The sequence below is a fragment of the Megalobrama amblycephala genome, linkage group LG11 (assembly GCF_018812025.1).
Source record: "Megalobrama amblycephala isolate DHTTF-2021 linkage group LG11, ASM1881202v1, whole genome shotgun sequence".
In the NCBI taxonomy this organism is placed as follows: Eukaryota; Metazoa; Chordata; class Actinopteri; order Cypriniformes; family Xenocyprididae; genus Megalobrama; species Megalobrama amblycephala.
In genome coordinates this window covers 19481158-19507248 of record NC_063054.1, presented here as the reverse complement: position 1 = coordinate 19507248, position 26091 = coordinate 19481158, and the positions used below count along the sequence as shown (strand labels likewise).

The 26091-nt window shown below is 37.9% G+C and overlaps 1 protein-coding gene across 3 annotated transcripts in view; it reads left to right on the top strand.

Moving 5' to 3' along the window:
- The window catches only part of ino80 (INO80 complex ATPase subunit), a 45375-nt gene that overhangs the window by 8396 nt on the left and 10888 nt on the right, over positions 1-26091 (top strand). For all 3 annotated transcript variants that reach the window (XM_048206581.1, XM_048206580.1, XM_048206579.1), the window contains exons 8-28: positions 6-208; positions 298-351; positions 1341-1544; positions 1635-1830; positions 1925-1992; positions 2106-2315; positions 3629-3709; positions 4739-4834; positions 5928-5987; positions 6076-6218; positions 8236-8320; positions 8420-8537; positions 9209-9294; positions 9387-9554; positions 9953-10086; positions 10558-10625; positions 10716-10809; positions 12098-12296; positions 14695-14835; positions 16847-17072; positions 24650-24777. In XM_048206581.1, the coding sequence (XP_048062538.1) occupies positions 6-208; positions 298-351; positions 1341-1544; positions 1635-1830; positions 1925-1992; positions 2106-2315; positions 3629-3709; positions 4739-4834; positions 5928-5987; positions 6076-6218; positions 8236-8320; positions 8420-8537; positions 9209-9294; positions 9387-9554; positions 9953-10086; positions 10558-10625; positions 10716-10809; positions 12098-12296; positions 14695-14835; positions 16847-17072; positions 24650-24777 (2762 nt within the window). The remainder of the gene's footprint in view (positions 1-5; positions 209-297; positions 352-1340; positions 1545-1634; positions 1831-1924; positions 1993-2105; positions 2316-3628; positions 3710-4738; positions 4835-5927; positions 5988-6075; positions 6219-8235; positions 8321-8419; positions 8538-9208; positions 9295-9386; positions 9555-9952; positions 10087-10557; positions 10626-10715; positions 10810-12097; positions 12297-14694; positions 14836-16846; positions 17073-24649; positions 24778-26091) is intronic.

The following is a 26091-nucleotide window of genomic DNA, read 5'->3' as shown; positions in this document are numbered from 1 at the left end:
TGTAGCCAAGTTAAAAAAGATGAAAAAGAAGAAGAAACGGGGAGAGGACTTCTCCATGGAGGGACGGGCGCACATTACTAAAATTTTTGCTAAGTTTTCCCATGATGCACCTCTTCCCATGATCAAAAAGAAGCACTTAACTATCGAGCAGCTCAATGCTCGTAGACGAAAAGTCTGGCTCACGATTGCAAAAAAAGAAATCCCAAAGGTACAAGCGTTTTTCTTGGTCGTCCGTTTGCATTCCCCTCTATTTCTTCTGTTCATGCATTAGTCTTTATTTTCATTGTTTCATTTCAGGCATTTAAACAGAAAGTCTCGGCAAGGAACTTTGTTTTAACCAATGCCAGAAAGGTAAGAGATACTTATATTTTACATAAACTACCGTTTAGAAGTTTGAGGTCTGTAAGATTTTTTTCATGTTTTTGAAAAAAGTCTCTAATGCTCACCACAAGGCTGCATTTATCTGATCAAAAATACAGTAAAAACAGCAATATTGTGAAATATTAATACAATTTAAAATAACATTTCTATTTTTATTTATTTTATAATGTAATTTTATTCTTTTGATGGCAAAGGTGAAGTTTCTAATATGCTAATTTGGTGCTCAAGAAACATTTTTTTAAGAATACTTTGATGAATAGAAAGTTCAAAAGAACTGCATTTATATGAAATAGAAAGACAATATATATTGAGACAATATATATGTCTTTGAGTCACAATTTAATCCATACTAACCAAATATAGGTGTTAATCTTACTGACCCCCAAACTTTTAAACAGTAATGTATAGTGTGGTCAAAATGTCTGTGACCAGGAATTCCAAATTTTTATTTAAACCAGGAAATAAAGAGAATGTTTTAGGATTTTGGAATTTACAAAATATGATTTAATTTTTATTCACATTTTTATTTTTCAGTCACTAATGTCCCACTTTTGTTTAGTTAGAAAAATGGGTAACACTTTACAATAAGGTTTCATTTGTTAACATTGGATAATGTATTAACTAACATAACTGTATGTAACTGTATTTGTTAATCTTTGTTAATGAAAATACAGCTGTTCATAGTTTGTTCATGTTAGTTCACAGTGCATTAACTAATGTTAACAAATACAACTCTTGATTTTAATAATGTATTAGTAAATATTGAAATTAACATTAATAAAGATTAATAAATGCCGTAGAAGTGCAGTTCAGTATTAGTTCATGTTATCTAATATAAACTAATTAACCTCATTATAAAGTGTTACCAAAAAATGTAACAAACGCATTTTTATTAGTTGTCTCAGAGGGCCTATTTTTGAAGATGTTTGTCAAGTCTTTGCGCATCTACCCCTCCCCAGTTGGCCCACCAGTGTATGCGTGAGGTCCGGAGGGCTGCAATCCAGGCACAGAAGAACTGCAAAGAGACTTTACCACGGGCCCGCCGCCTCACCAAAGAGATGCTACTGTACTGGAAGAAGTATGAGAAGGTGGAGAAGGAGCACCGCAAGCGTGCTGAGAAAGAGGCTCTCGAGCAACGCAAACTGGATGAGGAGATGCGGGAGGTATTAATGCATATACGCTAAAAATCACATTTCGCTGAGAATCATTTCCTAAAACATCATCCTGACAGTTCTCGCTGTGTGTCCCGTCAGGCTAAGCGTCAGCAGAGGAAACTGAACTTCCTGATCACCCAGACAGAGCTATACGCTCACTTCATGGGGGGCAAGCAGAACGCTGGGGGAGACGGCACACAGGAGGAGATCCTGTGCAAGCTTGAGGACAACACCTCCCAGCGGCAGATCGACATCGGTGGAGGGGTTATGGTCAATGTCGGCCAGGAAGACTATGGTGAGACCTTATTCTGTCTCTGATGGATCATTCAGTGTGGATCTTCTGGAAATGTGTTGTAGAATCATGTGCCTTCCATACTTACCTCTTGCAGATAGTGAATATTACAAGTCTCAGGCTCTTAAAAATGCAAAAGAGGCATACCAGATCCACCAGGCTAGAGTAAGTGGCAGTTTGAATTATATGGTATATCTTTGCACTACACCATACATGTTTCCCTCATGAATTTTGGCTGGAAATTACTTAATTACAATGTCCCTCTTCTTTTTCTGTAGACCAGGTTGTTTGATGAGGAAGCAAAGGACAGTCGCTGTGCCTCTCTGCATGCGGCTAGCATGTCTGGCTCTGGCTTCGGCGAGAGCTACAGCTTATCAAATCCATCTATTCAAGCAGGTGAAGACATTCCTCAGCCCACCATGTTCAATGGGAAACTTAAGGGCTACCAGCTCAAAGGCATGAACTGGCTGGCCAATCTTTATGAACAGGTGATTTTTTTTTGATGCTCTCTTATGCTTATTTCTCCATACACTACCGTTCAAAAGATATATTAATAATTTTATTCAGCAAGGATGCATTAAATTGGTCAAAAGTGACCATTATAATGTCACAAAAGATGTATGTTTTAAAAATAAATGGTGTTCTTTTGGACTTTCTATTCATCAAAGAATGTCACATTTTCCACAAAATTATTAAAGGGATAGTTCACCCAAAAAAGAAAATTTGATGTTTATCTGCTTACCCCCAGGGCATCCAAGATGTAGGTGACTTTGTTTCTTCGGTAGAACACAAATGATGATTTTTAACTCCAACCGTTGATGTCTGTCAGTCAAATAATACGAGTCAATGGTCACACAATTTATAAGAGTCAATAAACACGCACAGACAAATCCAAATTAAACCCTGCGGCTCGTGACGACACATTGATGTCTTAAGACACAAAACGATCGGTTTGTGCGAGAAACCGAACAGTATTTATATATTTTTTTTACCTCTAATACACCACTATGTCCAACAGCATTCAGGAATCGCTTGGTGAGGTCTGATCGCGCTCTGACAGCGGCAGTGATGTCTCGCGCATATACTTCAATGAGCGCTAGACATCACTGCCGCTGTCAGAGCGCGATCAGACCTCACGAATCGAGTGATGAATGCCGTTGGACATAGTGGTGTATTAGAGGTCAAAAATTATAAAAATACTGTTCGGTTTCTCGCACAAACCGATCGTTTCGTGTCTTAGGACATCAATGTGCCGTCACGAGCCGCAGGGTTTCATTTGGATTTGTCTGTGCATGTTTATTGACTCTTATAGATTGTGTGACCATTGACTTGCATTATACGGCTGACAGACGGCAACGGTTGCAGTTAAAAATCATCATTTGTGTTCAACTGAAGAAACAAAGTCACCTATATCTTGGATGCCCTGGGGGTAAGCAGATAAACATCAAATTTTCTTTTTTGGGTGAACTATCCCTTTAAGCAACGAAACGTTTTTTCAACATTGATAATTATAAGAAATGTAATTTTAGAATGATTTCTGAAGGATCATGTGACTGAAGACTGGAGTAATGGCTGCTGAAAATTCATTTTTGTCATCAAATCGACCTCAAATTTTAAGTTATAATATTTCATTATATTACTGTATTGTACTTTGATCAAATAAATATAGTCTTGGTGAGCATAGAAAACATTAAAACATTTACCAACTTCTGCACAGTAATGTGTATCACATCCTTCCATCATGCTTTGAGCTTTATAAAGATTGGGATGATTTATGTCTCTGTCCGTTTGTCTCCCATAGGGTATTAATGGCATTCTGGCAGATGAGATGGGGCTAGGAAAGACTGTCCAGAGCATTGCTTTACTGGCTCATCTAGCAGAGGTAAGGATTGATTTTCCAAGTTTTCTAAAGCCATGCAAATAGCTTTGTGTGATGAACAGACTGAAAATTAAGTAGTTATTCATTATAAATCTTGATATTTGCCTTAGTTTCTTAGTTATCTTGATAAGTTATTTTAAATAATATATATTTTTAAATACATGATTTGTTTGTGTAGTGCATTGTTATATTTGTGATTATAAATGTATTATGGACTTGGTAATGATGACTGTCTGTTCAAATGATAAAAAAAAAAAATATGATAAAGATTTATTAATTCATGGCCATGTTTAATTAATGTGTTCTCTCATTTTAAATAACCCATTGCCTTGTACTAATTTGTTCCCTAGTTTTAATTTAGATAAATTGTGGCCACGATTGAACTACAACAAGAGAGCTAATTAAAAAGTTGTGGGAATGAATTCTTAATTCGTAGCCATGATATCCACGATATCTCAATCTTTCTTTTCTCAGACCATTTTCAAGCAAATACATAAATATCAAAATGTGGAATATTAAGATATTTTAATACCATACCGTTAGCACAGCATAGCTCCTTCTCTATTGTATCATCTTCTAGCCAGCAGATTTCACTTGAAAGATACTGTATTTCCTAATCGAAAATCTGGAAGAGGTTTATTTTTTTGGGGGGAATATGACACCAGCGTTAAATAAAAAAACACAACTCTCTGTTCTGCTTTCCTGTGCTATCATATGCATTTCTCCCAAACAAGCCCCTGACACCACAAATCAGTTCTTTGGCATCGATGTGAACCCTCCAGCTGTCTCCGCTGCCCTCTGTGACTTCCAGGGCTTGCGAAAAGAGAAGGATACAGAGTTTTGGTATTTGATATGAAAGCGTAGCGCTGTGGGCCCATAGGAAGCCATGTTAGCATGGTACCTTGTTCTTCAGTTGTTTCCTGTTTTGACCCCTCTCTTCTCTCTCATTCTTTCCCACCATCTCCGCCCCTATCCCCCTCTGCCGTCTGCACCTGTTTGGCTTATTTTGTGTTCGTGCGCGCTATCGGACAGAGAGAAAACATCTGGGGACCCTTCTTGATCATCTCCCCTGCCTCAACACTCAACAACTGGCATCAGGAGTTCTCCCGCTTTGTTCCCAAATTCAAGGTGAGTGTGGCAGCTGTGCAGGGAAACACCTGCAGCTGTGGCATCCTTTTTACTACTCTGTCTCTCTGTCACTGATGTCTCAAACCTTTTATAAACCCATTGAACTACGTCTATTTTCGGAACAATGGAAAATGTGTTTTTTCTTAGCCTCTGCATATTTCTGCTGTAAGGAAATGCATGACAGATTATTGCACTTCTGGTTTGATTTTTGTAATCCTTAGGGGGCAGTGTTGTATCATTTATAGTGTGTTCACTAATATCAGCAACCTAAATATTCATTTCCTGCCAGTCAGACTGAATGTCACAAATCATCAGTATCTAAAATCCCAGCCAGAATAACTTGAGGAATATCAGAGGGCTGAACAATAATTATTTCTTTTTGTTGGCCTGGTCAGGCTAGTAGTTCAGATTTATACTTGCCCTGCCAATATTTTCACTGACTCCACCACAATTTATTTTTAGCAGCATATTTTTGTGTGTCAGAAGGAAATACGTTCTTCATTAAACATTACTTTTCTTTATATTAATATAAAGAAATATATTATATTGTTACAACAAATAATTTATTACATTTTTAATGTAATTTATTACATATGCACTAACTGGAAATATTAGAGCTATAATGTAACTTCATGAAAGCTATAAATCCACACACTTTTACTTGCTCATTCTTGCCAGGATCAGTCGGTCCATACTTAATGTTAAGCCCTGAATAATTTACATTATACACTTTGTAATGAGGATAAGATTCTGAAAAGTATGTGCTGTCAAACAATTAATTACAATTAACTGCATTAAAAATGAAAGTTTGTGTTTACATAATATAAGTGTGTGTACTGTGTGTATTTATTATGTATATATAAATACACGTTTTTATATATTTAACAAAATATATATTTATTTATAATATACATGTATACATGTAAATATTTCAAAAAAAATATAATGCACACACTTATATTATGCAAACAAACTTTTATTATTTCATTTTAGCAAGGACGTTTTTTTAAATTTCAAATATTTTATTAATTTATTTGATTTGATCAGGCAAAAAAAATTTCAAATAATATTTATTTTGTTCTCTTTCTCGCAGGTGTTACCGTACTGGGGGAACCCTCATGATCGTAAAGTTATTAGAAAATTTTGGAGCCAGGTAAGCATTTCATAAGAATATTGCTTGAATATATCAGATTAATTGAAATCTACTACAATGGTATTTTATCCCTGTTTGGCTCCCGTAGAAAACTCTGTATACCCAGAATGCACCATTTCATGTGGTAATCACCAGTTATCAGCTGGTGGTGCAGGATGTGAAGTATTTCCAGAGGGTGAAATGGCAGTATATGGTTCTGGATGAGGCCCAGGCACTGAAAAGCAGCACTAGGTAATTGGCTTTCAGTTTTTAAAATGTGTGTGTGTGTGTGTGTATATATATATATATATATATATATATATATATATATATATATATATATATATATATATATATATATATATATATATATATATATATATACAGTCCAAAAGTTTGGAACCACTAAGATTTTTTATGTTTTTAAAAGAAGTTTCGTCTGCTCACCAAGGCTACATTTATTTAATTAAAAATACAATAAAAAACAGTAATATTGTGAAATATTATTACAATTTAAAATAACTGTTTTCTATTTGAATATATTTCACAAAGTAATTTATTCCTGTGATGGCAAAGCTGAATTTTCAGCATCATTACTCCAGTCTTCAGTGTCACATGATCCTTCAGAAATCATTCTAATATGCTGATCTGCTGCTCAAGAAACATTTAATGTGTACAATTGTACAAAATATTTGTGTACAATATTTTTTTTCAGGATTATTTGATGAATAGAAAGTTCAAAAGAACAGTGTTTATCTGAAATCTAATCTTTTGTAACATTATAAATGTCTTTACTGCCACTTTTGATTGATTTAATGCATCCTTGCTGAATAAAAGTATTCATTTCTTTCATTTCTTTTCAAAAAAATAAAAATAAAAATTCTTACTGACCCCAAACTTTTGAACGGTAGTGTATAATGCTACAGAAGCTTTGTATTTCAGATAAATGCTGTTCTTTTGAACTTTCTATTCATCAAGGAATCCTGAAAAAAAAAAAAGTACACAACTGTTTTCAACATTGAAAATAATCATAAATGTTTATTGAGCAGCAAATCAGCATATTAGAATGATTTCTGAAGGATCACGTGACACTGAAGACTGGAGTAACGATGCTGAAACTTCAGCTTTGCATCACAGGAATAAATTACTTTGTCAAATATATTTAAATAGTACACAGTTATTTTAAATTGTAATAATATTTCACAATATTACTGTTTTTTTACTGTATTTTTAATTAAATAAATGTAGCCTTGGTAAGCAGACGAAACTTCTTTTAAAAACATTAAAAATCTTAGTGTTTCCAAACTTTTGGACTGTACTGTATATATATATATATATATATATATATATATATATATATATATATATATATATATATATATATATATATATATATATATATATATATATATATAATTTTTATACATAGCAAAGTAAGATGATAACAAGACAAATGGGATTATTAAATACAAACAAATTGTGACAAAAAAAAAAAAAAAAAAAAAAACATGACCTAAAAGGATAACCAAAAAATTAATTATTTTAACACAGTTCCATTACAGATATAATATTACCCCTTAACTAGATATAAACTTTGTTTTACACAGTATTTACTGAAATGTTTTGGAACTGACACTTGCATTGCCATTTCTGTTAACTGGCCAAAAAGACTGGTTATCAGCTCATGCTTAAGTCTTAAAATGGCCAAATATTGGCCAGTTAATTATTGTATTTTCTTGTGAATATAGCTCCAAAATGTGAAATTCTGGTTGTCTAACTGATATGCATCATTGACTGAGCCTTTCAACAAGGGAAAAAGAGTTTATAAAAAGCTCCAGATGCTCCAGAGAGTCTCCAGAACTGGTGCATCTCAGATTTTCCATATTCCCGTCCTCATAGTCAGTGCAGTGACACCATGTCTGGACTGGAACCCTTCAGAGAATGAGGGCCTCTCGAGCTCTGAGTGTGAGTTTGTGCCTCTCTGGAGATGACAGCACATGTGCCAGCAGCTTCTGTTGTGGTGGAACATGATTTATTGCCCAATTGGAATCTCGACAGGGCGACAGAGCAGCTTTCTTGAGCTTTCAAGTCTCTAAAGTCCCCAGTAATCAATGAAAGACTTAACCAAGTCTGAGACGTGAGCTCTGAAGAGAATCCCTGTAGCATTCAGAGTTCAGCATTGAGCACTGTTGTCATGCAGAGTTATATTCTTCATTAACCTCAGCTTGCTTGGGAGGTCTTAGTAGCTGTGTCTGGTTCTTCTTGGCAGCGTCCGATGGAAGATTCTCCTTCAATTCCAGTGCAGAAACCGCCTCTTGCTAACAGGGACACCAATCCAGAACACAATGGCAGAGGTGAGTGTATTTATGCGAGACCTTGTGTGAGAGTCCACGTGTGCGAGACAGCGAGTGCAGTACCACAGAAAATCTTGACGCCATTGTTCTTTCTCTCAGTTGTGGGCCCTGCTTCACTTCATCATGCCGACTCTGTTTGACTCTCACGAGGAGTTCAACGAGTGGTTTTCCAAGGACATCGAGAGTCATGCTGAGAACAAATCTGCTATTGATGAAAGTCAGTCAACTCTTGTGTTTATCTCCATTTTGTTTACTGTCCATTTTATCTCCAGGGAGGTTAAAATATGTGTTAGGGTTGAACAATTTAGTAAAAATAAAAAGAAAGCTGGTTTGAAAAAGCCAGGATAGTAGGTCAAAGTTTGAAGGTTTTCAGTTTGAGTCATTTTAAGTTTGAAGTAGTTTGAAAACTTCCAAGGTTTTAAGGCCTTCCTCATCCAGTCTATCAGATAGATCAGATCAGATGCTCTGGGAGGTTGCTAGGATTTTCTGGCTATTGCTATGTGGTTGCTAGGTTGTTTTAGCATGTAGCTAGCAAATATTAGCATGTTACTAGAAGGTTTAGCAAGTTGCTGGCATGTTTTTATCAAATTACTTGCATGTTTTAGCATGTTGCTACTAACATATTTTAGCATTTTATTAGGCTTTGCAATGTTTTATCATTTAGCTACTTACTACTATTACTACTACTGTCCTAAGATAGGAGAGAGTCAGAAATTTTGATCTTATAATAATATGTTTAAATCAAAGAACAGCAAGCCAACATAATTATTTTAGATTTCAGCTGCAAAACAACAAAGATTTAACATTTAATATTGTATTAATATTAAAACAGCATGATGTTTTGTCCATGTTCCAATAGACATAATTTACACTGGTTTACCCTTTCAGACCAGCTGTCCAGATTGCACATGATCCTAAAACCCTTTATGCTGCGCAGAATAAAGAAAGATGTGGAGAATGAGCTCTCTGACAAGGTATCTCAGACAGAATTATGGTTTGTGTTTTCATGCCTAAAGTCTATGTATATAATATTTATTTTATTTATTTTTTTAAAACTTTATCTCAGATTGAAATCCTGACATACTGCCAGCTGACCAGCAGACAGCGGCTGCTCTACCAGGCTCTGAAGAACAAGATCTCCATCGAGGACCTGCTGCAGTCATCAATGGGCACGGCCCAGCAGTCCCACAGCACCACCAGCAGCCTCATGAACCTGGTCATGCAGTTCAGGAAGGTGAGGCTGGGTTTATCAGCTAGATGTAGTTCACCCAAAAATGAAAATTCTGTCCTCATTTACTGACCCTCATGTTGTTTTTATTTCATGGAGCACAAAAGAAGATATTTTGAAAAATGTTGGTAATAGCAACATTAAATAAATTGTGTAAATTAATATTTTTTTTCCATTGGGAACCAAAACTGTTAGGTTACAAACATTTTTCAAAATATTTTTTTTTTATGTTCCACCAAAGAAAGAAAGTCATACAGGTTTAAAACAACATTAGGGTGAGCAAATGATGACAGAATTTTCATTTTTGGCCCGACTAATCCTTTAAAACCTGTGTTCTTTTAAACTCATTGTACATACAGTAAAGAGTTGCAGTTTTTAAACACTGTTTTTCACAAATTTAAAAGGTTTGTAACCACCCAGACCTGTTTGAGCGTCAGGAAATACGCTCGCCTTTCCACATGTCCCTGAAGCCCTTCATCATGTCCAAGTTCCTGTTCCGACACGCCATCATCCGCACTTCTGACCTCGGAAAGACTAAGTGAGTTTATCATCATGTAGCTTCCAGGTTTACTGTACCTCCCTCAAGGCTTGTTCACATCAAGGACAATAACTATAAAGCAAATTGCCTTAATTCTATTAGATTAGATTACCATAATTATAACGATATCGACACAAAGGAACAGTATCAATTTTCTTTACTAGCTGTTGAAGGCTAGAAAAACATTGTCAGCCAATCAGAATCCACCTGACTTTCAAGAGCTCGAACATCAGCAAGTGGCAGACGACATAACTGCAGCATGTAATTATAATAAACAGAACGTTATTATGGTGTGAACTCTAATATAGTTACCGTTATAGTTCTCGTTCTTATTGTGAATGAACCATGATTCCTCGCCAAATGTGCGGCATTGTTGATTCCATCTCCCATCAAAAGTTGTTATACTACACATGTAATAGCTTTGACGAGTTTTTATTAGATTGTGTTCTATTCATTCTCTTCACTCCTCAGGCTGAAGCAGACTCTGCTCTCTCCGTTCTCTGCACAACATATTCAACAGTCCTTGTTTCACAGAAAAAGTGAGTCTCTTTATTTATTCCATAAATATATCCTAATTTTGTCATTTCAAAACTTGCACTTATTTCTGATCAACTGCATGATCGGTACAGCTGATGATGAAGGCAGCAGCTTTTCCTTCCTGCGTTTCATCGATGTGTCTCCTGCTGAGATGTCCAACGTCATGCTTCAGGGGACTCTAGTGAGGTCAGTTAATTCACATTCACGTTAGAGACTATTAAATGATAAAATACACACTTTCTCTGATTTAAAGGGATAGATCACCTGAAAATTAAAGTTCTGACATCATGTCGTTCCAAAAACGTATGACCTGAGGTCTGTTATTTGTCAAAATCTTCATTAAGTTCCACAAAAAAAAGAAGAAAAGAAAGTTTTGGAATGACATGAGGATGAAGAAAATGACAGTTAATTTTTGCATGAACTATCCCTTTAACAAGTGGATTTTTTGAATAAATTTGCATTATTCAAGCACATTCTCATCCGGTAGGATCCATGACTCTAATAAGAACTGAATATGTCAATAAGAATCTTATTCTTTCCACACTTGGATGCATCACCCAGTGGATTCAGATGATATTTACGTATGGGATTCAGTACATTCATTGTTTCCTATGGCAGACGAATGCGACTTAAAGGACTAGTCCACTTTTAAATACACTTTTCCTGATAAATTTACTCACCCCCATGTCATCCAAGATGTTCATGTCTTTCTTTCATCAGTCGAAAAGAAATGAAGGTTTTTGAGGAAAACATTCCAGGATTTTTCTCCTTACAGTGGATTTCAATGGCTACCAACAGATTGAAGGTCAAAATTACAGTTTCAGTGCAGCTTCAAGGGCTTTAAACGATACCAGATGAGTAATAAGGGTCTTATCTAGCGAATCGATCGGTCATTTTCGAAAAAAATACAACCGTTTATGCTTTATAAACAAAATATCGCCTTGAACGTACTTTCCGCTTCCGCATTCTTCATAACGCTTACGCTGAATGTCCTACGCCTTCTCTATTCAAGTAACGGAAAAAAACGAAACTGGCGCCGCGTTCGTTCCGTAAGTAGAATAGGGAAGGCGTAGAACATTCAGCGTAAGCGTTATGAAGAATGCGGAAGCGGAAAGTACGTTCAATGCGATATTTTGTTTATAAAGCATAAACGGTTGTATTTTTTTCTAAATGACCGATCGATTCGCTAGATAAGACCCTTATTACTCATCTGGTATCGTTTAAAGCCCTTGAAGCTGCACTGAAACTGTAATTTTGACCTTCAATCTGTTGGTAGCCATTGAAATCCACTGTAAGGAGAAAAATCCTGGAATGTTTTCCTCAAAAACCTTCATTTCTTTTCGACTGACGAAAGAAAGACATGAACATCTTGGATGACATGGGGGTGAGTAAATTTATCAGGAAAAGTGTATTTAAAAGTGGACTAATCCTTTAAGAGCTGATAATAAAATCTCCTTTTTTCCTCTTTTCTCAGGTGGTTAGCCCTATATCTGTCCTTTAAATCAGCATACCGGCTCCACCACAGCCGTCTGTGGGATGTAGAGGAGGAGCAGGAGAATGAGGCTAAAGGGAGAGCCCGGTTACACAAGCTGTGTCTTTCACGCAGAGATCTCATTCTGTGGCTCAACAAGCCAACGTCTTTCCCAAACGTCCACAGTAGTCCTATTCTACAAGTGAGCATTGACATTCTTTTTTTGTTGTTCTTTGTCATGTGATAGCATATGTACTTGTGGCCTTCATCACTAAATGCTTGTAATTATCAACCTCTTTGGCTCAGTTTTTGGGATTGACAACCGCATTTACTTACAGGTGTGAGTCTCGAAATGTCCCGTTCACACAGCAACTTACAGTAGCCTCTTGAATACTGTCTGTATGAATGTGCAATGGGAGTCAAGCCCATATTCTCTTACCAGTAACCAAAGTCACAGTGACCAAAATAATAACAAAGATGCCGTCATCCATAAAACTGAAAAGTTGTATCGAGATTTCAATTGAGCTGCGAGTTCATCTGTCAAAACTTCATTTGCTGACAGCAGCGTTTAAATCTGGCTGGAGAGCATTTGAGTTGAGACCTTTAGATGACAGACAGCTCATAATGCCGTCGCTTACTGAAGAAATGAGGGAAAAATGCTGTCTTAAGAAATGTTTTTTTAAAAGTTGAATTACTTTTAACTTGAGCGCCACATTTTTAGAGCATTGCGATGCACAAGACAGCGAGACGCTGAGACGCAAAGCACATGAGATGTTAACGCAACTGTCAAACACGTCCATCTAGTGCATGTTTACATAGAAAAACAATGGAAAAGCAGAGCAGTCAAAAATGAGTTCTGTATGACTTTTATTGGCATACGTTGTAGTTGTATGTCCAAAAATAATAAGTACTGATTATTTCTCAGGCATGACTCAAAAGACAGAGTGGAACAGTTCTGCTTCTGGATGTTTAGTTAGCGTGCTCATACAAAACTGAGTGTCTTCCAAAGATTTGATTGCACAAACTTTGACATATTTCTTTGTTCATCATATTTCTTGCGTTCAATGTTTTGTATATGAGTGCGTAGGCCTTGGGTTACCCCACTGAACCAGATTAAATGACCCTCATCTTTCATTAGCACCAAGGGTTCGTATTTCGTTGTGGAAACCTATTTCCACTCACCCACGAGACACTTCAACGTTGCTGTATATCAAATGCTGATGGAAATATCAAAGGTCCAAACTGATTATCGCGGAAAGGAAAGACGATAGAGGAAGTGATGCTGGATGTCCCAGTCCAGAAGCTACAGTGTCATCCCCCGGAGGCCAAACAGCGGCAGGGGTTAACCTGCAATTTGGCGCGCTGGCGTGCGTTCAGGCTACGGTCAGGGGAAGCTGTGTTCAGAAGGTGCTGACTGAGGTGTAATATTATCCACTTCCCACTACGGCTTTTATACCACACAAGCGTCTCCTAGCTCCACTGGGGCATGGATGGGGAATATGACACCACAACAATCAGCTCCCCATGTGGAAATGTGGACCGACCCATATCGAGCGTTCAGAAGCCTTGCTATAGACTCGTAAAGAATCTTAACTAGTGCTAACTAGTGGCAAAAGTGAAAGCACCTGCCTTTTTCTAAGATTTCAAATGTCCCCCAGACTCGATCTGAAGCAGTTCTGTTTTCTCCAAATTTTGCAACATACTGTTGTTGAGTTGTAAATCAAGATGCTCAGCAAAACTGATTTCTGGTTTCTAAATGTAAGCTGGCAGGCTGTGCTTTGTAAGTAATCATGTATTGCTCAAGCCTAGTGTTGAATGTGAACCAAGGGAATCTTCTCTCAGAGGTGCTCTGTGCAGATGTTGTTGATCTGTGTGTTGTATGGTAATTAACGTTTCATATATTTGTATCAGTCAGTGAGAAGCCGCAGGCAGCAGTGCTGTGAGAATCTCAGCGCTCATCTGTGTTCGTACGGTCGCTGTCTCTGACATTTCCAGCCAGTGCTTTATGAAACAAGACACGAGCACTCCTGCTGAGGCTGCCACACTGCCTTTCTTTCTTTCTTTCTTTCTTTCTTTCTTTCTTTCTTTCTTTCTTTCTTTCTTTCTTTCTCATTACATGTCTTTTACACCTCATCCATCATTAGCTCACAGTCTCCTCTAAATGAAGTTGACAGGTCTGTTTATTCTTGTCACTTTGTGGATGCAGACAGGAAACGGGCAGATATATAGGCTGGTCTTTATGATTCATGTGGGTCATTAGAGCCGTAGTTCCGACTGTGACCCCGTCTGGACGTCTGTTAGCACTGTGGTTTCATTTAGGGTATCACTTCTGCTCAGTGTGACCTCTTGACTTGAGACAAATGGAGCTGATGAGATGGGAGTTGGGTTTACATTAGATTAGGAGGAGTAACCCGTTGTAGAGAGTAAAGTAATCACTAGGAGGTGCTGCAGGCCCATAAACTCCCATTTGACAACTTCAAGCGTTGTGCGGAAAAATGGCCATCCTCACACACACTCAGTCGTACGTGTTGACATTTTGACAGTATGTGATTTAGTAGGGTGTAAATGCTATACTGACTTTTTTCTTTCTTTCCCTGTAGGATTTAGTGTTCACGTCTACAGGGTCTTCGCCGATCTGTCACACCGACGTGGTGATCCACAGCAGACGCTCATCCACTAAAACCTTCAGACCATGCCGGCCTACCCAACCACCCAAGTTTTTACTCGCCGTCACACCCAGGGTGAGAAATGCACACCCTTTCCCTCAAAAACATCCTAGTGAACCAAATTAACTGCCAGAACTTTCACTCAGTTTAGCGGTTTGAAGTAAATCCAGGTTTCTATTTTCAGTAACTCTGTTTTCTGTATCCAGTAACTGTTTGGCAAAAGTCAGAAACTCATCAGCGTGGATTTCTACTGAGGGTGGTCAGCTGCTGACAGTGATCTCCCGCTGTCTCAGAAACAAACCTATGATCAAAAATGAAAGCCCAGTTCTCTGTGTGGCCCTGACTACAGGCCTGGTTTATTTATCCTCTTTGACCCCCCTGACAGATCTTCTGCTCAGTTGATCATGACCCTGGTGGAGAGTAACCAAACAACACAAGCCCACCAGTGAGAAATCAGAGGTCTTGGTTAAGACTGCTCTTCTGGCTGTGAATACAAAGCCCATCAAAAACCACACCGCCATTTGGGATACTCTCAAACTTTGGGATATTCTCAAGATACTGTGGCTTGACATCTCTGGTACTGGTCAAGACTTACAACATTGTTTGCTGGTTCCTATCAACATTCCTATCAAACGATCCAAGCCAAACTATCCAAGTGGTTTTCAGATCTTTTTAGATTAGATTTAAAAAAAATAAAAAAGTAAAAATTACATACAGTAATATAAATTATTGTCATTATTATAATTATCAATTTAAATTTAGAAATAACCTCACTTTAACCAATAAATAATGGTTATTACTAATAATAATAATAATAGTAATTGAATCATTTTGATTAATCAGTCTATCTTAATGGTAATTTATTATAATTATTTTATTTTATTTTATTTCAATTGTTGATATAATTATGTAATGATTTTTGTAAATTCTTTTTTCTATATTAAAGTTTTTTTATTATAATTTTAGTAATTTCATAATTATTTTATTTATTTGTGTTAATTTTCTTCCACATTTTCCCCATTTGAACCACTGCTCTTCTATCCCTAACCCTACCCATAAACGAGAGATGATTTTATCTTTTATTAAATGACAGTTTTATCAAAATAAGCCTAACCGTAAACCTAAACCTAACCTAAAAACCTGGAATCTGACAGATAGTAATGTTGTTCCCGAACCAGCAAAAGACATTGACCCATGAAAACATCCTACTTAAGCAAGTCAAGATATTAATCTTTTTATACGTGAGTGTGTTTTACTGAAATATATCCGTGACGTTAATGGTTCAGTCGTGTATGAGGAACTGTTTTCTTTTTCCTCCAACATCTGCTGTTAACTTGGCTAATGTGAGGCTATCTCTGTGTTATCCCAGCCCAGAGATTCGGAATTGTGTCTGGCCTCATGGCCGTGCTGTGAGAATTGGCACCGCTTTGGCACAGGCCCCTAGGCACCAGGGGCATATGGGCACTGTGGGAAAGTGATAAGATAGATTAGTCGCCTTTTTTCTCTTTATTCATGAGGGACTCTTGACCCGTTGGCTTTTTATGGCCACATCTGCGTGTTCGCGTTCCCATTGGTCATCTGTTCGCAACAAAACTGGAAGCCTGGCCAAAGCTGAGCTGTTTTTCATCAGAGATAAGGAATGAAAGGAAGATAATATCATCCGCTTGTCAGCACGCCATAAAATTCTCCATAAAGCTGAAAGAGGGATAAAGCGAGAAGGAGAGGGAGAGAAAAGAAACGGCCGGTGGAAGGGATTGTAAGTGGTGTGAATCACTACAGGAAATGGTCATCTGTTACTCAAAGGCCTGTTAGCGCTGTTAGCACCGCTGACCTCTGCCACGCTTTCCTGCCAGAGCGGCGGGGTTCGGACAAAATGTCAGAAAGACAGGGTTATGTGTGTGTGCGTGTGTGCACATTCAACAACTGGAAATGATTCTTCTCCCCCCTCAAGCTCCAATTTGTTTGGTGTTTCTTTGCGATAAAAAGACTGAATAGGGAAATAGATGCCAATTATCTGGGGAAAATACAATTTATTAGTGTAAACAGCCTTGGAGTTGTTGACTAAGGAATTTTCTTCATTCCCTAGGTGACTTCAGTTCCCATGGAACGCTACTGTGCGGATCGCAGTGCCGAGTATGAATGGAGGTTAATACGCGATGGAGGGAGTCTCATTGCTAAGCAGTGCTTCCTGTACGGATCCCCCGAGCTGGCTTGTGCCTGGGCTCAGCGCTCTCAGGCCTTCCTCCCGCAGTTCCCAGGGGGCGTCATGGCCCTGCAGCAAAGACACGGCTGGTCCTTCATAAGGATTCCAGGTAGGTGTTATCCTGGCTTGGAGTTAGCATGCAAGTTTATGTGTGTAAAAGCGGTTGAAAGACGTTTGTATCCAATTATTGTCCTTGCAAAGACCTTTATTGTGAGTAGTAGTAGTAGTATAGTTCAGCAATGTATAAAGCGCAGCCAAATTCCCTTTCAAGAAAAGTCTCTTCACTCGGCGGCCATATTTGCAATGGCTCTGGGTATCTAAGACCAAGTCCTATCTATTTGAATGGGGGAATCCTGAAATCTCAAAAACTAACATATTTCAAATCGGCAACAAAATTTAACATTAACTGGTCCATATGGTTTCTTATGCTCAAATAGCGTTTAAAAAAAGCTTAGTTTTCAGGCTAGATGAGCTAATGCGCATGTGCAGTCCTAAGAGCAAGTCTCAAGTTACTATGGGAACTGGAACTTCTAAAGGCAGCAATTGACCTTATCAATCAGCGATTGGTTTTTGTACTTAGAAGGCGGGATATTGCGCATTGCAGTTTCTCCTATTCATAACTAATAGTAGTGAACTGTCTATATCTATAGTCTTTGGCACAGCTTGCACAGCAGTCAAACTAAAGCACCTTTTTATTGGTGAATTTGGAGAATTTGGTGACCAACTTGAACATGAGCGACATCTGTTTGGGGAACTTTTTTGCCCTCGCACAAAACTCCTGATTGCACTGATTGCTTTTTAAAATGACTGGATTTGGCCTACAAAATTTTGCCAAGCAACTATAAATGTCACTGTGCCTTTAGACTGAACACAAACCAGAGAACTGCATCCCAGCTCATTATTACAAGACTTTAGGCCCTTGGGGGGACCCCGTGGTACTGCTGTGCTCAGGGGTCAAAGTGCATTTCAATCAAAGAAAACTCACAGAGTGGCTAAAAACGAGATGTAGACCCATGGGAGAGGGCTGGAGGTCACGAAAGAGGCCACGTCTGAGGGTCGGTGCACCTCTTAGTCATTGTCACTGTTTTGGCAGCAATGCACATCCATTTGTCACATGTTTAGCACAGCAGTGCGATAGGAGCAGTGCCAGGCCATGCTTAAGACTTATTTTGCAGATAAGACTAATTTTTGCATGAGTCTATAGCGTGAATTGTGCGCAGACATGTGTTTGTGTGCGCGTTCCAGTGTAATTGCTGGGAGCAGACTGGGGTAGAGAAAGAGGTCTGGGAGAGCTTGTGAAGTTGGGAGGGGGGACAAAGCAAGGAAGTTGGACTATTGGACATTGTTTCTGCACAGCGTTAGGTAAGCGCTTTGAATGTGAGTGTGTGTGTGTGTATCACTCTGAATGTTCATTCACAGGCTTAAGGTGTTTCAGAGCGCACTTCTCCCATTTTCTCAGAGTCATACTGTACCCAGGGAAGGAAATGACACAAGACTGGGTAAGAGTCATTGAAGTATGTTGGCGCTCCCACCACTGGCTAATGGAACTAAAGGCCCACATCTCCATATAAAGGCTGGCGGAGTGTTTATTTGCCAAAATGGGATACTGTGTTGATCGATTTCTAATAATAATATTCTAATAATATCTTTTTAATAATCTTGAATAATTTGATCTTTTTAATATATAACTCAAAATATAGCTGTATTTGTAAATCTGAAACTTAAGTTGCAAAATAAAAAACAATATAGAAATAAGTTATATAGATCAGGGGTTTTAAAACGGGGGCCACAAGGCAGTGCCAGGGCAGTGGTTCTAGGGAACCTCAGCAAACTGCCAAGGGGGCCTCAAGATGACTTAGATGATTTACACAAATACAAGACAAAAATAAAATAAGCTAAAGCAACTAAGAATCAAGATATTTCTTGTTCTAATTCAACTCCTCAACAAAGTTTTTTTTTTTTTTTTTCCAGTGTTTAGACCAAGTCTAGACCTTGTAGACCTGGAATATATTATCTAGGCCTATGAATATGGTTGTGGACTAACTTAAGAGACATTCCCCTGGTTTCACAGACAAGGCTTAAGCTAGTCCTAGACTAAAATGCATGTTTGAACTGAAAGCAACTTGTACTGACATATTTTAAGATATGTCAGTACAAGTTGCTTTCAGTTCAAACATGCATTTTAGTTGTTTTGTCTCAAGATGCACACCAGTAATGTTTTTCTCTAGGGTATGTTCATAAAAGCTACTTAAATGTCCTAATTGAACTAAGGCCTAATCCTGTCTTAGTCTAAGCCCTGTCAATGGCCTGAAACCGGGCCATTAAATATTTTCCAAATTATATTTTAGACTGTTTTATACCATTAATTTTACAAAGTATAAGCTAGGGTCTTTACAAGAAACTGTATAGATGTCTTTTAAATTTTGATTATATATGGGGGTCTGTAGACTGAATATAGATTATATTAAGTTACAGATACAGTTTTGAGTTGTATAATCACACTAACATGTCATACGTTTAATAGTAATAATAATAATATAGATTTTTATTTATGTCTTTAGAGACATTTATTCCTGAGATAACCCTCAAACGAATGTAGTTCGCCTCTGCCCTCCTTTTATTACATAAGCATTTACTATATTTTTTTATCTTCACTTAATTACACATGTAGCAAGATTCAACTCGATGCATATTTTTTGATGCTGTCAGCATAGGTGCAGCCACCCATGGGGTGGTTTATACACTCGAGTGTGTTAGCGTGTTGCTGCTGTACCTTTCGTGTCACGCTAATTGGGAGCAGGCCACAGAAGGACAGGCTTTCTCTTACAATAGCTCTGCACATTGTTGTAACGCAACTGCTGCTTTAAAGTGTTGTTTTGAGGGAGAGAGAGAGAGTGAGAATGCTGCAGAGCTCAGCTCACAGACAGCCTGTGGGAAACTCTGCTTTCCCTTCCTGTTCTTTCAAAGAATCTCTGCACTCCAGCAAAATGGCCGGAAATATTCCTGGCCTTTTTGATTTGGGGCCCAAACAACAGTGACTGCATAATTGTTTGTGATCTGCTCCCTCGCCCCGCCTTTCTGGCTGCGAAAAACAGCCAGGCTTCACCAAGGTGTTTGGGGAGCTTATCCTTTAATCAAATGCCAGTTCTTTTTTTTTATTATTATATTTAACACCTTAGTTTGTATATTAAAAGTGATATTTTTAAAATTTCACTTACCAAAAAAAAAAAAAGAGTATAATCACACTAATATATCACACTTCTAATAAAGAATAGTATTACTATTCTTTTGTATTTATTCTTCATTGTTTGATGCTACATTCATTTTCTTATAGTGGAAAGAGACAGAAAATCAAGGGGAGAGAGAGGGGGAACAGTATGAGAACATGGCAAGGGACAGACTCGAACCCTGATTTCCCATGAGCTCCACTGCTCAATATGTCCTCAAGACCACCACGTATTTTGTTTTTGCAGGTCAAAGGCTGCAAATGTCATAATGTCAACCTTTCATGAAACGAGTTGCTTCCCTGATGTAGTTCTCCTTCTGGCCTACAGAGGGAGCATTTTGCTTGGTTTTAGTCTGCTTTGCCTCCCTCTCCATTTTGTGTGAAATTGAAAATGTGGTCACATATTTCATCCCCTGTGCTTTTGTGTTTGTGCACAGATCCCAGGCGGCATCTGGTGAGTACAATCGATATATGACAGCTTAATGACAGTCTCCCTCATTTGCCCATTTCAGTTCCCACCCCTGAAAGATCTGTGGTCGCTTGACTGCTGCAAGACACCACAAACAGTGTGTGTGGCAAATATGTCACATTTCATGTGATCTTGACCTGTAGACTACAAAAAGACAGCTTTAGGTGGAATATCCCAACTATCTGAACATTTCTTAAGCAGCTGGTCTGTGGGTTTATGTCTTAAATGTTTTTCTATAAAGTTTAAAGGGATATTTCACAGTGTTTTTTTGGACCCCATTGTCTTCCATTGTATGGACAAAAACAGTTTGTTCAGAATATATTCTTTTGTGTTCTACAGCATAAGGAAAGTCAGACATGTTTAAAACAACATGAGGGTGAGTAAATGATGACAGAATGTTTATTCTGAGTGAATTCTCCCTTAATTTGGAAGTATATCACACTTCAAATCTGAGCTCATGCCCTTCTAAAGCGTGATTACATCATTTATTTTTGCAATTCTGCCCTGTTTTTAAGGTGCAAAGTTTCACAGTGTCATAGAGTGACAAAACAAATATTGTTTGTGTTAAGCATAAACCTCTCCACTTGGCCCCGTGCCCATGTTTAGGTGTTGGCTAGTGGTTGTACTGGGCGTCAGTAAACACTAAAGCTAATCCTGTAGCATAGAGGTCATAAGAGCCGGTGCTTGTGCTTTCACCCACTGTCCCTTTGTCAGAAGAAATGGCCCTAAAGCTCAGATTGCTTTAATGAAATTAGCATGCAGCGGAAGGGCAATTAAGTAGGCAGTGGGGTTAATGAGCTCGTCCAGGGCTCTGTGGCAGATTTTTAAATTGGGTCACCCTCGGGTCAGACCCGAGTTCTGGACGGGACGGATTGGATTAGAGCCAAGGCTCCTGGAAGGGCACGTTTAAGGGGTTGCCACCAGCAGGTGGGTTGGATTGATAGTGGTAACCATGGTAACATCAGATGGCGACATCAGTGCTTGGTACCTTTTGAGTTCCCTTTGGTTTGCAGTTGGAAAGCATCCTGAAAATACATGGTGTCCTCTATGAACTTTCATTCCACCATAATCCACCCCTAAATCTGTTATTTTGAATTCTAAATGATGTAGTCGCCCTTGTTAGAACCCTCTGAAAATGTTTTTTTTGTACGAAATTAGCTTTGTTTGATAAGCATGTTTAAGGACTCAGAATGTTTTGGATGAAGTGGCATGTAAAGTCTAACAGAAAAAACAGAATAATTGCAGAGTCATCAGGCTTGTGAAATAGGACGTGTGGGGGGATTTGATAAGAAGGGAATGGAAACACCAGAGGAGACTCAGTGGTGCCGCTGAGTTGTGGGTACCAACGGATCACATCATCCCCTTAGATCACCATCTTCATCCCACAGTCTTTCAGGGGTTTCTTAAAGTGGGATCTGGCAGCTCGTTGCCTTATCCCTCTGACGCCAGACCCATTAGATTAGAGCTTTATGGGCAAGAGCGTATGGGAGTCTCTCTTTTCTCTTTTTGAAACCGTCCTTCTCTCAATCAGGAACCTGAAACCTCTGCTTTTTGCTAAAGAAACCATTGGTGTTACCAGAATGGGATATGGTTGTTAAACGTGTGCACGTATTTCAGCAGGCGATGAAATGTGATCCTTCAAGCAGTCTTTAGTGGTCTGAAAGTAGTATAGTATATAATCATTATGTAGTGTAGTATATAATCATTATACCAGTTCTAGGAGATCTTTATTAGTTTAAATGTGCATGCTCAGCAGCAAGTCACTGTAAATCACTACAGCAACTGTCAATTTAAGTTAGGTAAATTTGGGGTCAGAAAGATTTTTTTTTAAGTAATTAATACTTTCAGGATTAAATACCAGTATTTAGCATGGATGCTTTAAATTGATCTAAAGTGACAGCAAAGATCATTTTAAATAAATGCTTTTTCCATGAACTTGCTATTTATCAGAGGATTCTGGAAAATAATGTATGAGTTGTTTCCATAAAAATATTAGGAAGAACAACCATTTTCATCTGTGATAATAAAAAGAAATGCTTCTTAAGCACCAAATCACTGTATTAGAATGATTTCTGAAAGATCATGTGACTGAAGACTGGAGTAATGATGCTGAAAATTCAGCTTTACAAGCACAGGCATAAATTACATTTTAAAATTTAAAAATAGAAAACAGTTATTTTCGAATTGCAATAATATTTAACAAGTTTAAAAATTTCAGCCTTGGTAAGCATAAGTTGCTTCTTTTAAAAACATAATAAATCGCCAAACTTTTGAATGTTAGTGTACATTCGGCTTTATTTAAAAAAAGCCCAGTTAAATAAATGTATTTAAATATATAATAAATTATAATATTGTAGATATATAATTTGTTTACATTATAATTAAAGAAAACATTAAATTATCTTTATTTAATATACCAATAAGTGAAACAATCTTCAGAAAAGCTTTTAATCAAGAGATTTTACCCATTTTAACCTCATGTTTTTGAACATTTCCAGGGGAATTTTAGATGTCTGCTCTGTCTGAAACTGAAGGATGTGGAATTTCTTCATGATTACTTTTTCCTCTCTGCTATATTGGTTAGATTTGATCTAGTTTTCCATGTAGTTCAATGTAGCCGTATGTAACCCAGCTATTTTGACGAATATAAGCATGGAGACTTGTTCGTTAGTCTTTGAGCAGCACTTGAGGGTTAATTTGAAAGTATCTCTCAGGCTGAATATGGCCCACAGGCCTGATGTTAAAGCCCCCTGCGTTAGAGCAAACATTCATCTTGGTTGGAGTAAATTAGATCCATGTGTTCATTATCTTGTTAATTATCAGCATGGTGAGTATGAGATTCTTGAGTGTATAGGCTCATTTGAGCCCATTCTCCTCCACTCATTGAAAAGGTTACACACGTGACCCTTTCAGGGTCATGGGGGTGTTGAGTCAGGGTTCAGATATGGTTCACATTAGCATGGACATGGTGTGGTAACAGCAACATGGTCACGCTGGCCGTGTGTTTGACATGCTTTTTGTACTGTCTAAGGCTCGGCCAGCAGGCCTCAAACTCTCTCTGGGGATCTCTAGATTGCTCTGGCAGCCGGCTCACTTTGTGTGTATAATCACTTTCTGAGTGCCCATGACTAGCAGGGTCATTTAACTTACCCCCCATGAGCTGACCTTAGGGTCAAGGGTTGTACCAGTCAACAATGGGAAGCCCGTGCTTCCTCTTTTATAAGCACTGTTGGGGTGACAGCATTGACAGTCCATTGCCACTAGATTCTCTGGCCTGTGAACGTCAGTCAAATGTGTTGAGGTCTTACATAAGTGATGTAGATTTGATGATGACCAGTTTAAATAAAAACTGAAATGATTCATAAATATAGGATGATGTGAATTACTTAAGAAAATAGTTTAGACTAAAATGAAAAAATGGAAATTAATTTTGAGATTTAAAGATTACATTTAACAGTGTTAGTAAATCAGTAGTGTTTTTTAGTAGTGTTTTAAAGATTAACTTGCAGTGAACATTGGATGATGACAAAATGTTTACCTAAATGTAAAAGTAAAGATAAATCAATTTAAAAAAATTGGCCTGTAACCACAGACAACAGTCTTTCCGATAACACTTCATCCTGACCGTATAATTTTTTTTTCATTTAATATGTTTTGTGCTTAGATGTCCATGATATTATTAAACAAACATTTTTAAAGAACTTTACAGTGGATCGGAAACTGGGTACAAATTTTGCTACCGAGAGTGAGGTTTTCTGTCATCGGTAAGTGAGGAGCAGGAAATGGAAAACCCGGAGTGGATCGGGAGTGGAGTGATTACAGAACGCTTTGAGCGGAGAGGGGAAATTGCTGTCACTCCACAAACTTATTCGTTATTTTCCTTTAATTTATCTAATCAGCTTCATTCTGACTGTGTGGGATACAGTTTTGATCTTGTGAGTTGACACGTTGCTTACCGTTTCTCAGTGTTTTTCTCCGCTTTGTTCTTCAGACAAAGAGTCTCTGATCACAGACAGCGGGAAGCTTCACACTCTAGACCTGCTTCTGACACGACTGAAGTCTCAGGGCCACCGAGTCCTCATCTATTCTCAGATGACCCGAATGATAGACCTTTTAGAGGTGAGTGCTTCCAGGAACTTCTCACTGTCGGTGACTGACAGCTCTGTGGCCTGTGAACATTACGTAACTACGTCATTGTGATATGTTTTTTCCCCTCAACCCTCAACCTTTCCTTCATGTCCACAGAAATCTGTCTGTACTGAATCGATTGTAGATTTCTGAGGTCAGGCTGTTCGTGTTTTTGTTTACATGTTCAATGTATTTTGAGTGTTAATCTCACAAAAGAAAAGATGGCGAAATTTGATTTGTGAAAGGAATGTTTGTTGTTAAATAGCTCCATATTGTTGTTGCTGGACAAAGGTGGCTGAGAGAAGATAACTGGAGGAAACAATCACTTTTTCCAAAGGCACACAGTTGTTTGCCACATGTTCAGCAGCAAGCCAAACATGGAGCTAAATGTAGAAGCCTCCAATAACACTGTCAACACAGGCTTATAGTCCAACACAACAACTCTCGTAGTCTAGAAACACCTCAAGTCAATAGGAATTCCTTCCGATTCATTTTGGCTTAAGCATTTTCCATGGCAGTCTCTCTAAAGTCTGATTATGTAGACTTGACTTCCTTTATTTGTGAAGTAGATGGTCTATAGAAAAAGTTAAGCATGGAAAAACATGGGTTTTGATTGGTTATTAGTTTTGGCATTGGCATGCAAAGCTACACTTTTTATATTTTATCTTTAAGTCAACATAAAAATCTAAATTAATCCTATTTTCTGGTGCACATAATTCAAAAGAAAAAATGTTTGCCATCATAATCTTTCATCAAAATGTAATAACTTGTCCTGCCAATTCTTATATTTTAATCACTAGGGCTTTTCACACTGCGCTTAAAGGATTAGTCCACTTTTAAATACACTTTTCCTGATAAATTTACTCACCTCCATGTCATCCAAGATGTTCATGTCTTTCTTTCGTCAGTCGAAAAGAAATGAAGGTTTTTGAGGAAAACATTCCAGGATTATTCTCCTTACAGTGGATTTCAATGGCTACCAACAGATTGAAGGTAAAAATTACAGTTTCAGTGCAGCTTCAAGGGCTTTAAACGATACCAGATGAGTAATAAGGGTCTTATCTAGCGAATCGATCGGTCATTTTCGAAAAAAATACAACCGTTTATGCTTTATAAACAAAATATCGCCTTGAACGTACTTTCCGCTTCCGCATTCTTCATAACGCTTACGCTGAATGTCCTACGCCTTCCCTATTCAAGTTACGGAAAAAAAACGAAACTGCCGCCGCGTTCGTTACGTAAGTAGAATAGGGAAGGCGTAGAACATTCAGCGTAAGCGTTATGAAGAATGCGGAAGCGGAAAGT